We start from the raw sequence: 13,670 nt of genomic DNA, 5'->3' as shown, positions 1-13,670 counted from the left end.
TTTGAATGTTTAACAGGCCTCCAGGCCTCAAGTGACATCCTGGCCCCGGGTGGCTGATTTCAATGACTATTGCTGAGACCTTTGGCTTTGGTCATAAAAACATTCTGATTATGAAAGTAGTACGTGCTCTTTGTAAGAATTCAGGCCACATGGAAGGGGGGGTGGGGAATGAAAATCCTCCCAAAACTGTGAGATAACAACCAATGTTAACATTTTTATCTACAGTCTTCTGACCAGTTCTTTTGTTCTTTGTATATCTCAAACTGGGTCACACTATGTGTACTATCTCATAGCCTGGTTTCTTTTTCCTACTTAATACATACCAGGCATATTTTTGTAAATAAGTAGAGCTGCTTGACCACTACACAATTTTCCATTTTATAGTTGTGTCACTTACTTGTTAAGTGTTTTGTGGATCGTGTAAGTTGGTTACAATTTTTTTCTGTTAAACTCTTGAGCCATCCTTGTGTGATGATCTGACCATTCACTTAAGACTGACCCTTAAATGTAGAAATGTTAGGTAAGAAGGAGTGCATAGTTTCATTTGGATAGATATTCACACTTTTTACTTCAGATGCCTATGTCCTCTTGATTTCTCTCTCTCTCTTGGTTTTTGGGTGTAAGCAGTGGGTAGTTGATACAGGTAAAGATTCAAAACCCAGAACGGTCAGATGTCCAGGGCCAGCAGCTGGTATGTTGAAGCACTGGGCTTGGAATTCATACCTGTTGGTTCCTGCTTTTCTGGCAGGATGCGCCTTGGGTTCCTGGCCAATGATTTCCATACAACCCAGGTGTCAGGCAGGGCCCTCAGGATCTCACTCCTCCTCCCATTGGCAGTCTTAACCGGCCTTTGCCTGTTTGTTCCATCAGGTGAAGAGCCTTTCTCCTATGGCTACGGAGGCACTGGGAAGAAGTCCACCAACAGCCGGTTTGAGAACTATGGAGACAAGTTTGCAGAGAACGATGTGATTGGCTGCTTTGCGGTGAGTCCCGGCAGCCTGTGGGAGGGGGCAGAACCAAATGTTGGTCCTATCAGCCAGACACGTAGGCTTCTTTCTTAGAATACCTCTGTCCAGCGTCTGCCTTGTGTCCAGCGTCTTTTGCTTACAGCTTTTTGTCTCTCTTTACCAAACTGGAATGCTGGCTGGCTTTTTGGGCAAGGTGCTGCCATTCTCATTTCTCTGGTCTTCTGTGCGAAGCTGTCAGATGGCACCTTGGAGAGGTTTGGGGACATCAGATGTGTATAGCCTTTCCTCCAATCCTAGGTACCAAAGGGACATTTTCTGAACAAACTGAGGATTTCTTTTCTTTCTTTGCTGTGGAATACCCTACCTGCTCTCAAGGGCAGTGCTGTTGGCTCTCGCCCCACTGTGGCATCCTCTCATTCCCAGACCTCTCCCTTCCTTCATATCACACTGGTGGAGCCAGACTTCCCACAGTGCACTGTTTTCTAGAAGGATGGTGGTGGGAGTAGATGCAAAACAGAACAAGATAGAGTGCGGCTCCCCTGCAGTCCAACTTCAGTCCCTGAGAACAGTGACTGACCCTTGACTTTGCTGTACACTATGGCTGCCAGCTGTGGGGCCAGACTCACTAGACCTAATTCTGCTTGTCCATTCAGCCCTGGGCAGCCCCCCTCCCAAATACTCCCCAAGTATTTCAGCATGCTTTCAACGAGAGTCGACCCCTACCTCAGAATTGTGTGTAGGGTCAGTAAGCCAGTTCTTTAGAAATACTTCTAACAATGCCTGGAGCATATTAAGTGTTCAGTAAATATTACTTAACGTTTTTATCATTAGGTGTTCTAGACATTGTAGAGCGTGTCACAAGACCTCAGGTGGGGTGGCTACCTGGTGCTTCCTCTTGGTCTTGTTCTCCTCCCTCCCTCTTACTTGTATCCATGTACTGTTTTGTTTTTCCTCATTCTCACTTTAAAATGATTTCAAACTCAAAAGCCCTAAGAAATCTCAGTCCTGCCCAGATTATAACATTTGCCAATTTGCCTTTACCATTTCTTAAACATATATGCATATGTGTCTGATTTGTATCTGGTCTACTTGAGAGTAGGTTGCCTATCTCATGTCTTTAGTTTTTAATCCTTCAGCCTGCATTTCCTAAGAATAAAGCTGCTGTCTTAACCACAGTAGTTATCAAATTTAACATTGATGTAATGCTATTATCTACTCCACAGGCCGCATTAAATTTTGTCAGTTGTCCCAACAGTATCCTTAGAGCAATTTTGTTCCTCGTCCAGGATCCAGTCCAGGATCACGGATTGCATTCTCAAAGCTTTTTTTTAGTTTGAAATAGTTTATCAGTTTTCTTTTGTTTTTCATGACCTCATTATCATTTTAATAAAAAACATGTTTTCTTCACTAAAAATTCACCACATTTATGCTCTATAAACTGCTCTAAACCTTGCATTTTTTCCCCATTTAACAGTCAATCTTGGCTGTCTTTCCTTCTCCACACAGATAGTATAGCTCCAGCTCAGTTAAAAACATTTTTGAATAGTTAATGAGTTCATATGGCTTCCAAAGATATCAAGAGAGATATATCAAAAGATACGCAGTGCAAAGTCTTCTGCAGACCTTCCCCTTCTGCCCATTGTTCACATACCCCCTCCCCTCACAGGAACCCACCAATCTTAGGATTTCTGTATCCAAATACAAGAAAGATGATTGTCGTTTTTCTTTTGTGCAAAAGATAGCATAGCATACCTGTTATTCTACATTGTTTTTGCTTAATTATCTTAGATATTTTTTTTTTGTCACTACCTAGAAGACTTTTTGTTCTTTCACATAGTTTGCAGTCATTGTGTGGACCTACCATATTCACACAATCAGTTCTCCATTAGTTGGCATTTGATTAGTTTCTTTTTTATTAGGTGGTGCCTAATATTCTGGCACAGGCACCAGTTTACCCTGCATTAATTTAGCCAATCTCCTGTCGCGATGGCTGGGGAAGCTGTTTGCTGGGGTAGTCAATGCTGCAGTGACAGGTTTTCCTTTTCCCACTTATCAGAGTATCTTGAGGATCTTTTTGTGTTTCCACACTTGGATCTCCTCTGTCCCATAGTCTCTCCCACTTCCCCATTGGAGCACAGTTGGCAGTGCTGTGTTAAGTGATTTGTATATACATCTTTGCGTTCTTGTGGGAATCCACCTGAAGTGTTTATTTCTGAAAGTGTAATTTCTGGGTCAGAGGTGGGTTTTTAAATTTTGATCACTGCCACCAAGACCATGCTCCAAAGAGGCTGTGCCAGTTTAACATGTCACCAGCATGTTAGGGCAGCATCCCCCATACTGTCTCCCATCTGAGCATGAGGCTCTGAGTCTGTGCCAGTTTAGAACTATAGGCCTTTACTCTTACTGCAGCTAGATCATTCAGCCAGGGACCCCTCTACTTCTGTTTTTAAGATTCTATGCCCAGTTTCCTTTTTTTCAAAGGGTGCCATAACTTTTTAAAAGGCTTGGGGTAAGGGGTTGGAGGATGTGTGAAAACCAGTGGCCTGAGGGAAGCCAAGGGGAGCCCGTTTGTGTTAGATCTTGAGTTCTCAACAGTCACAAAACACAGGACAAAATGGCTGCCAGGCAGTGAGAATAAGATAACCCATTTCAGCAGACCGTAAGGAGTAATGTACTGGGAGCCTTAGGGACAACACAAGGAGGTGTGAGAGATGAGGCTGCAAAACTGATGGGCTCTGAATAACACTGGGCATGATGACTTTGAGGTTTGAGACCCTGGACCAGCACCATGTATTCTAGCAGGAGTGACAGGACCACACTTGCCTCTTGGACAGGTGGCCCCAGCAGTGGTAGATTGTCAGTTGAGGGAGCTGGTTTCTGTACAATATGGTAAATTTCCTTAGTAAAGCTGATGACCTTAAGGAAGGCTGACCCCCTCCCCCGGATGTTCATCTCCATGGTGGAGCAGTGGGGACCTGGGCCACTCTTGCTCAGGTAGGAAGATATGGCAAGGATCCTGCTGCAGGGATTGGGCAGGATTCACTCTGGCAGATGTTTGTGTGTCTACTCTGCATGGCCTTGACCTCTGTGAGCACTTAGAGATGAACAGGTAAGCACTATATAGAGCTGTGTCCTGTGAGCACTGAGGACAGTGGTGAGGAAGCTACTTAGGGAAACGGATCCTCACCCCTTCTTAAAGGACAAGTCCCAAGGTGGCCTCCCCATCAAGGAGGGAAGGAATATCACATCTTGGATTTTTATATCAGGAACCTGACCTTGTACTTGGCTTTAGTCTGGCATCTGATGACAAGTTTTGAGTCTCTCTTAAATGTAAACCTTTACCCTGCATCCAGAGTGATCATTTTGAAACCACTTTGACAGACCATTCCCTGTTCGAAAAAGGTCAGGGGCTCTGCTCTGCCATCAGCATGGAGTCCACACTCCTGAGGTGATTGAGAGCCCCTCACAACACTGAGGGCAGCCCATGATGCCTGGCATCATTGCTCCTATTGACCCACTTAATCCTCAGAACAACCCTTTGCAACATAAAATCTTGTCACCCCACCCCACCCTTGTTTGACAGGGAAGCTGCAGATGAAACCCCAGGGTCACACAGTGTGTAAATAGGAGAGCTAAAACAGCCTGCCTTCCCAAACGGTCTGAACCACTAAGTTCTAAGCTCCAGCTGCTCCACAAGAACTCCGTAGTTGTTGAATGAACAGATACACCTGACTTTCCCGCTGCACCTGAAGTTACTTCTCCCTCATCTTTTATGCTTTAGCCAGGCTGACTCTTTGTTCTCTCACCATCAGATTTATAAACAAGCCACACTTCTCTGTAGGACACTCTCCTTCCACCGAAGACTTGGCTCGTTTCCATGTATTGTTCAGGACTTGGCTTACAGGTTTCCTCCAAGAATTTTGCTCCCAGATAGGTGCTCTTACCGAATCAGGATGGTGTTCTTGTCTGATTCCCCACTAGGCCCCGAGCTCTGTCAGGCCCAGGTCACCATAGACGTGTGCATAAGGAAGAGCAGGAGCTGTGCAACATGTGTTGAACAAACATGAGTGCATTTGTAGAGCTGGGCTTGACTCAGAAGGCCCTGTTGTGGCTTGCTTTCCATCTGTTCTCTTCGCAGATTGCCCTGACTGGGCTTGAGGAGAGACAGAATCGTCTTTTCCTTCACGATTATCTCAAGCTCGGCACAAGACTTGGCACTTCCTAATAGGACACATGTCACATCCCCTGGGTTTGGGGGCAAGGAGGGCTTTGGTTGCACTTTCTCAGCGGTTCCCTGGTGGTGCTTCATGTATCTGTGCTGGGGGAGGGAGGCCCTTAGATGTGGGCAGGCGGCTAGGTTTCCACTCCCTGTGTCTGCTCCCACCCAGCTTTGGCTCCTAATGCCTAAAGCCAGAGCATTGCCAGTTATCTTCCTTTGGCTTTTTCTCCTAGGACTTTGAATGTGGAAATGATGTGGAACTTTCCTTCACCAAGAATGGGAAGTGGATGGGCATTGCCTTCCGAATCCAGAAGGAAGCCTTGGGGGGTCAGGCCCTCTACCCTCATGTCCTGGTGAAGAATTGTGCCGTGGAGTTCAACTTCGGGCAGCGGGCAGAGCCCTACTGTTCCGTTCTCCCAGGCTTCACCTTTATCCAGCACCTTCCCCTGAGTGAGCGGATCCGGGGCACTGTTGGACCAAAGAGCAAGGCAGAGTGTGAGGTGAGTGGGACTGGAAGACCGAATTGGAGGCCACCACTCAAGAGCCACGTCCGCTGCCAAGGCAGAGGGGAGACACGGCAGCCAGGTGATGAAAGGGGCACAGCCTCTCTTGAAGGAGTAACTGTGGGGCCAGGGGCCTCTCCCTCCAGGCTTCCCAGAACTAGGAGAGAGAGGTGAGGGTGGTAGGTAGGGCTTGGGCTGAAGAGGGGAGGGGCTGAGCTAAGAGACCTAAATCTTGGAAGGGTTCCCAAGGAAGTTGTCATGTGGCTTCTTCCACACTGCATTTTCAGGGAGTCCAAGACTGTCCAAGAACAAAAAATGACAGTTGATCTTGGGGGTGATTTGGCTGCAGAAGCTGTACTGGCGAGCTTTGCTCTCAAAATAATGTTTTTTCAGATACATAAGTGATTTTATGTTTATTCCAAAAAAACAACACTAAACATGAAGATTAGTATCCAGTAATTCCACTGTCTGCAAATAAGTTCACCGATAGAGTTTTCAAGTTTATGCTGTCCTTTTTGCTGTGCTGGGTGCCTGTTTTATACACACACACACTTATAATTGAGATTGTAAAGTATAAGCATTTTGATATCCGCCTTTTTCACTCAATATTATTTTGTCAGCTTTATCCTATTACATGAACCCCTTTTTAAAATCTCATTTTTAATGGCCTTACAAACGAATCATTCCCCTCTTGGTGGGCATTTAAGTTGTATCTAGTGTTTGGCAAATTCTAAATGTACTAAATAAATAAATGCCATGCTTGTACTCCTGTGTATAGTCTGTCCCTTTCTCAGACTCCAGGAAGGTTGTACCACTACTCACGGCCATTACATGTGCCATTCGCAGTGCATGACCCTCTCTGGGCTTTTCCCTGTCAGTAGCCACTTAATCCTGCCTGAACAAAAACGTAAATATTCATGATAATAATACGTGATTTTGTGCTCTCCCCATGTGAGGCCTTCTGTTAAGCATCTGACCCCTCATGTCTTTGAATCTCAACAGCAGCACTGTGAAGTAGACAGTATTATTGCTTCTGTTTTCTGGAGGTAGCCATGAGGTTTAGAGTTACCCTTGAGGTCACCAGTGAGTGAAGGTGGTGCCAGGCTGCCATACCACCTGCTGCTACTGCTGCAGTGTCACTCTGTCCCATTCTTGTAGATTCTGATGATGGTGGGCCTGCCCGCTGCCGGTAAGACCACATGGGCCATCAAACATGCAGCTTCCAACCCCTCCAAGAAGTACAACATTCTGGGTACCAATGCCATCATGGATAAAATGCGGGTAAGCATGGTTCCTTGTTTCTTTGTAACCACTTCCCACCCCTCAAATGCTGCCTGGCAGCCAGGACCACCCAGCGTTTCACCACCCTCTGCCTGCAGGTGATGGGCCTACGCCGGCAGCGGAACTATGCTGGCCGCTGGGACGTCCTGATCCAGCAGGCCACGCAGTGCCTCAACCGCCTCATCCAGATCGCCGCACGCAAAAAACGCAACTACATTCTAGATCAGGTATTTACTGGTGACCATCATGTCCCAGGAAAGGGAAGGGGTCTATTGAGTGCCTCAGAATTCTCTGGTCCGTTTATTTTTTTTCTCCAGAATGTCTGGGACTGCAGTGCTGATCAGGGAGTCAGCCATACATGATGACACAGTCCCAGACTCTTAGCATAGTTGTCTGAGCCCAGTCTGTGGGTAAGGTCTGGGGTCATGATCCAGATGTAGCTCAGGCTCTCAGCAGCCCAAAGAACATCATCAGGTAAGAGCTATTTAGTGAAATGGAAGGGACATGGTTTTCTGAGCCGGACAAACCTCGGCTTAAATCCAAGCTGTGCTACTTCCCAGCTGAGTGCCTGTGGGCAGCTGGCTTCATCCTTCAAATCTCAGTGTCCTGGTTGGGAGAGATCATAATGGTGCCCACGTAACACACGTTTTGGCACATAGTAGCTGGAGATTGTTGTTAATTGCTCTATAAAATAGGTATGTCCTAGCTTCTGTTAGCCTGGTTTTTGTTTGTTTTTAAAGATTTTATTTATTCATGAGAGACGCAGAGAGGAAGAGGCAGAGACACGGGCAGAGGGCGAAGCAGGCTCCATGCAGGGAGCCCAATATGGGACTCGATCCCAGATCTCCAGGATCACACCCTGGGCTGAAGGCACTAAACCACTGAGCCACCCAGGCTGCCCTGTTAACCTGTTTTTATGACTGTTGGATACATACCTAAGTATGTATTTTCTACCAGTTATGAGGAAGGTTCTTAGCATCAGGCAATCTGAGAACCTTTGAAATTAAACCATAATTTTGTATGCAAGCAGAGATATGTCCTTTAAAAAAAAAAACTGGACATGGGCAGTCCCGGTGGCGCAGCGGTTTAGTACCGCCTGCAGCCCAGGGCATGATCCTGGAGACCCTGGATCGAGTCCCAGGTTGGGCTCTCTGCATGGAGCCTACTTCTCCCCCTGCCTGTGTCTCTGCCTCTCTCTCTCTCTGCATCTCTGAATAAATGAATAAAATCTTTAAAAAAAAAAAAAAAACTGGACAGTTTTGAGTTAGGATAGGAAGATTGTTCATGGCTTTCAGCATTCTCAAAAGAATGAGTGACCCAAACATGGTTAGGGATCCCTTTCTCAGAGTAATGAATTCCTTAGGTTGGGCGCCTTGAGACGTCCTTCTTGATACTGTCCTAAAGGCTGTCTCAAGTAGTAGATCCTATATTTTGGGATCTCTGAACAAGCCTCTGCTCCCCTTAACCTTGTGCACGGGCTTTCTTAAAAATCTGTGAGTGCAAATACGAGTAGCACCTCCCCACCCCTACCCCACCCCAGCCCTTACTGGAGTGCCTTCCATACATGTAGCCCTGGATACTTGATTACCATGAATTCAAAGAATTCTTGATGAGGGTGGAGCTGGTGGGGGTAGGCTTGTCAGAAGGGTGGTTGGAAACTCCAGGGAACCAAGTTGGCTTTGTGTAGGAGTGAGCATCTTCTACAAAAACAATTGAGCAGGAACTCCAGATTGGGCTTGTGGACACACGGAGATTTGGGGAGAGTGGTGCCCAGAAAGCACAGAATTTCTGTGCTCATTCCCTATATCTTGCCCTATATATCTTCCACCTAGCTGTTCTCGAGTTACATTCTTTTCATAATAAACCAGTAAGTTGAAGTGTACAGTGGAAGAAATGAAGTCTCATAGCCAGCATTTGAAAAGAGCACATAGTAAGAAACTAGGTTTTTTTAAGTAATTATTTTATTTTATTTATTTATTTATTTATTTAAGATTTTATTTATTTATTCATGAGAGACACACACAGAGAGAGAAGCAGAGACATAGGCAGAGGGAGAAGCAGGCTCCATGCAGGGAGCCTGATGTGGGACTCGGTCCTGGGACTCTGGGATCACGCCCTGAGCCGAAGGCAAACGCTCAATCACTGAGCCACCCAGGGTTCCCCTAAATAATTTTTTTGAAGATCTATTTATTATAGAGAGGGCACACAAGTTGGGGGAGGGGCAGAGGGAGAGGAGTGGGGAGAGAGAAGCCAACTGAGCCAACAGCAGCCAACTATGCCTGCTGAGTGTGGGGCTTGATCTCACGACCTTGACATCATGACCTGAGCTGCCATCAAGAGTCAGACACTTAAGCAACTAAGCCACACAGGTGCCCCAATGAGAAATTAGTTTTTAAAGATAAAAAGAAGCTATTAGCTGGTGATAGTTTTTTATGGTAGACAAATTAAAAGATCCTGAGAAGTTAAGTGTTGAGTGGAAATATGTGGTTTGCTGATGAAACCCCATACAACAAAACCTTAAAAGTTGGCCAAGGCTATGCCACACCTTTGGCTCTCTTACATGATGGTGGACATGTGAGATTCACCCTAGATGTTGCTTTTCTAAAAGATGGACCTGAAAGGTGTATTTTCATCCAGTGAGCAATGCTGCAATCATAAGATTGAGCCCTGAAGACTCCCATTTGTAAAGAACACAAGACATGAGACACCTGGGTGGTTCAGTGGTTGCGTCTGCCTTTGGCTCAGGGCCTGATCCTGGATCCAGGGATTGAGTCCCATATCAGACTCCCTGAGAGGAGCGTGTTTCTTCCTCTGCCTGTGTCTGTGTCCCTCATGAATAAATAAATAAAATTTAAAAAAAAAAAAAGACATGATCCTATAATACTAAATTTTGATAAAAATAAGTCATTGAAAAAAAAATAAAAATTTAAAAAAAATTTTTTTTAATTTAAAAAAATAAAAAAAATAAGTCATTGAGCTAATGAAAAAAAACACAGTTGAGCACAGGATAGTCTAAGGGCCACCCAAGGTTACTGTCCCAGCTCAGCCCCATTCATGATGCATATAGCCAGCCTTTTCCCCCTTTAAAAGACTTTGTCTTTTATTTTTCTTTCTTTCTTTTTTTTTTTTTTTTTTTTTAATTTCATTCTTCTACACCCAAGGCAGGGCTCAGACCTATAACCCCAAGATCAAGAGTTACATGCTCTACCAACTAAACCAGCCAGGTGCCCCAAAGACTATGTTTTTTAAACAAGCCTCACTTTGCCACATACTTGGGGTATTTTGAAAGTGTAGTCCACCTTGACCCCAGTGTGACTCCGGGTCCTGAAAAATAGAGAGCTGCACCCTGAGGATTCCTTGTTTGGATACCCAAGGATCCTTGCCTTTTTTTTTTTTTATTTTTTTCCTTTCCTCCGTTTCCTAATTAAATCATTTGTGAAACCCATTTCAAATATGTGGCCCAGTGGAGAAGGATTATAATCCTAGGGGAAAATGGTCTTTAATGTCTTCAATATTTAATGTATTCAACATTTCAAGGTGGGCTTTCCCTGGAAGTCAAGCCCCCAGCATCTCAGCCAGGCACAGAACAGCTGAGCTCTGAAAAGACTCACTGTTGGCCTTCTTGGTTTGTGCTAGCTTGTTCGGGACAGGGTCCAGGGCTGTACCAGGTGCACCTGTACTCTTCAGGGCTGCTGGCCTCCTGGTGGAGGGACCTGCAGGTCAAGTCAAGTGACCCAAGCCAACAGAGAGGCAAAATAACCTAAACTCTGAAGGAGGAACAGGAGAGTTCTCTGATTAACCACAGATTGGAGGATTGAATAGGGGCCTGAAGCTATAGATTATTCAGGCCTCAGAAGAGGTCTGAAGCCGGTGGTTTGACCTATTGTGGGCTTAAGCCCCAGAAGTGGGTTCCAGAAAACCGTGGAGGTAGGATGTAAGATTCAGAGCAGAACCCTGGCCAGATGCTGGCACTTCCCACTCCACCAACTTCAACAGTGAGGGATAAGTCCGATGTATAGCTGAATCCTGAGCTAGATAGAACTCCCAGAGCAGAGACCGTACTGCCGGCAAAATCCCTACAATCTTAGCCTAGGGCTATCTTTTCCCTTTCCCCTCTGATTTTTCCTAAGTGGTCAGACCTCCCCACATTTGGCTCTCCCGAGGTTGGCCTCAGAAATGCTCATCCTTAGAGGGAAGGAGAAAGAGGCTATGTGAGCCAGAATTCTGCCTTTGGCCAGAATCCCAGCCCCTATCCCAGGCTGTCTCTCTCAGGTGTGTTGGAGCCTGGACCTATATATCATGATGATTTCAGTCCTCTTGATATGGGGGTGTTAGAGCTGTGGGACATCTGAGGAGGGCAAGAAAAAAATAGCTGGATTTGGGGGGGGAAGCTGAGGCCTCATCAGAGAAAGGAACCTATTTGAAGTAATGTAGTCAGTTTACTGGTAGATCTGGTTTCAGCTGACTTCCCAGAAAAATCACAGCCAAGAATGGTGGGGTCTATGGTGGAATATTAGGAAAGCTGTCTGGAAATGGGGTGCCTGGCCAGGACATGGACGATGATAAAAGGAGTTGAGACTTTGTCCTGAGGGCAGTGGGGAACCAGGATCATGTTTTCATCAGAGAGGGACATGGCTAAAGGTGAACAGAGAAGTAGGAGGCCACATTGCCTCAAGTGCTCTTTAGGGCCCTTTCTTACCCATGGAAAGCCTCTGGAATGAGTTCCCGCCTGGTCTGCCCCAGGCCTACCATAGAGCTTTGAGATGGTGCAGAGCAGGGGCAGGAACTCTCCTGAAGGCTTTGAGAAGGCCTCTGCAGGGCCATGTATGAGGGCCCTAAACCATTCCCCAGAGTTGAGGGCTGCAGGCAATGAGTTCTCTTAGGGCTCTCACAGCACAGAGCCAGGCCAGGCAGTAGTAATCAGAAGCAGAACTGGATGTGACAGCATTGCCAACCCTGTCTCAGTCATCAGAACCTGTGGTATTAGTCCTAGTCCTGCTTTGCATCCCCGTTGATGAGTGCCATGCCTTCCCGTGAGACAGAAACCTAGAGCTAAGAGGAGAGGTCCAGAGTAAACCGCCTCTTGATGGCAGTTGTTGTAGAGAGGGAGGTGTTTCACTGCTCCACCTTCCCCATTCCCAGAGCCTCAGCCTGTTGCATTGTTGACAATTCCAGACAGTTCTCTTCTCCATTTGTGGTTCCTTCCACTGGGTTTACCTCCAAGCCCAGCGTTCTTTTGTCACTGACTTTGTCACCGGCTTTAAATGTGCTCCTCTTGGGTCCAGCCAGGTTCCTGTCATGGCCAGCCTGACCCTACTAAGCTCTGGACAGGAGACAGTGGGACTCTCACAGCCGTAGTTATTTCTGCTACTGTATTTCTCCCTCATTCCCCCAGACCATCATACACCAGAACTGCCCACAGAACTTCTTGGAGAAACTCAATTCCTGTCCTTTGGCCCACTTCGCTGGGGATTGAGGATAGCTGGGGAGCCAGGGAATACAGCCCCAGACCTTCTTAGAGTCAGCATCTCTAAGCAGGGTGGGACTGGGAGAAGCAGGAGCTGGGCAGAGGGATCCCACACAGCTGGAAGAGCTGACCTAGCTGTTGTGCTGGTTTCCTAGCAACAGCCACCAGCAGCCCCCAGTGACCATAGCATTGCTGGGCCAACCTAAGGGCTCTGACCTCACTGTGTTTGCTGTAGCAACAGCCACCAGCAGCTAACTCCCTTTCCTCCAGGAAGCCAAACATTTGGATTTCTGCTGGCCTGGTTCAGACTCTCTTCTTCCCTTCCCCAAGACCAGGAATAAGGGGAGGGAGAGACACTCTTAAAAACACTCGCCAAGTGTGTTCTCAGTACCTCCGTTCCAGAGTGTCTGAGGACCCATCCCTCAGAGTCTAGCCACTTCCCAGGATAGGGGCTGACTATTATTAGGAGTCCAGTGTACTCCACCCCCACTCCTCCCACTCCCATGAAGCTTCAAGGACTAGCCTTCTTGACCACATTGCTTCTATTTTCTGCCCCCTCATCAGCACATTTACAGGGCAGGTCTGCCCTTGGAAAATCTCCAGGAGGTGTTTATCCCTGTCCTTGGGGTTTGAGGCAGTCAAAATAGGATCATTTCTTATGGGCAAGAACCGTGGAATGGGTTGTCCACAGAATGGTCTGGAGCCACAGTCACTCTGGCTTTTGTGCCAGGAGAAAACCTCATTATTTAGCTGGAGGAGGCCAAATTCTATCTTGTTATGATCAGATGCCACCTTGTTTTGCTTTTAGGAATGAGTCCAGGAAGAGCAGTGGGAAGAGGGACTTTTCCTCTGTAACCTGATGTGCCTCTTAACCACTTGTGGCCCACGACCTCTCCAGGGGCCAGTCTTCAGGGCCCAGATCCCAGCATGGGTGTGTGCTTGCAGCATAGACTATCCTCCTCCCTCTCCTTGAAGGGTGGAACATTTTCCCTGGGGCACAGGGAAGAACATCCCTGCCTGTTGTGTGTCAGGATCAAGGGTCTGATTGGTTTAGAGAACAGCTGCACCCACAGCCCAGATCTTCCAGCAGATGTGCACTGGGGTCCTTGGCCTCTGGCCGACCTACAGCCCGGTATCCTCTTCCTTGTGCCTTGGGAGAGGATCTCTTGTGTCTTGTCTTTTCTTCGAATTTAACTTTCCTTGGTCCTTTCCATTGGGAAGCCTCTCCTGGG

General features: G+C 46.7%; 1 protein-coding gene across 3 annotated transcripts in view; it reads left to right on the top strand.

Annotated features, from left to right (window-relative positions):
* Positions 1 to 13,670, top strand: part of HNRNPUL1 (heterogeneous nuclear ribonucleoprotein U like 1) — a 36,557-nt gene that overhangs the window by 14,216 nt on the left and 8,671 nt on the right. For all 3 annotated transcript variants that reach the window (XM_041745425.1, XM_041745423.1, XM_041745424.1), the window contains exons 7-10: positions 871 to 983; positions 5,421 to 5,687; positions 6,849 to 6,971; positions 7,070 to 7,198. In XM_041745425.1, the coding sequence (XP_041601359.1) occupies positions 871 to 983; positions 5,421 to 5,687; positions 6,849 to 6,971; positions 7,070 to 7,198 (632 nt within the window). The remainder of the gene's footprint in view (positions 1 to 870; positions 984 to 5,420; positions 5,688 to 6,848; positions 6,972 to 7,069; positions 7,199 to 13,670) is intronic.

Source organism: Vulpes lagopus, chromosome 2 (assembly GCF_018345385.1).
Source record: "Vulpes lagopus strain Blue_001 chromosome 2, ASM1834538v1, whole genome shotgun sequence".
NCBI lineage: Eukaryota > Metazoa > Chordata > Mammalia > Carnivora > Canidae > Vulpes > Vulpes lagopus.
The sequence above is the reverse complement of the archived record's forward strand: the minus strand, read 5'-3'. Positions and strand labels throughout refer to the sequence as shown.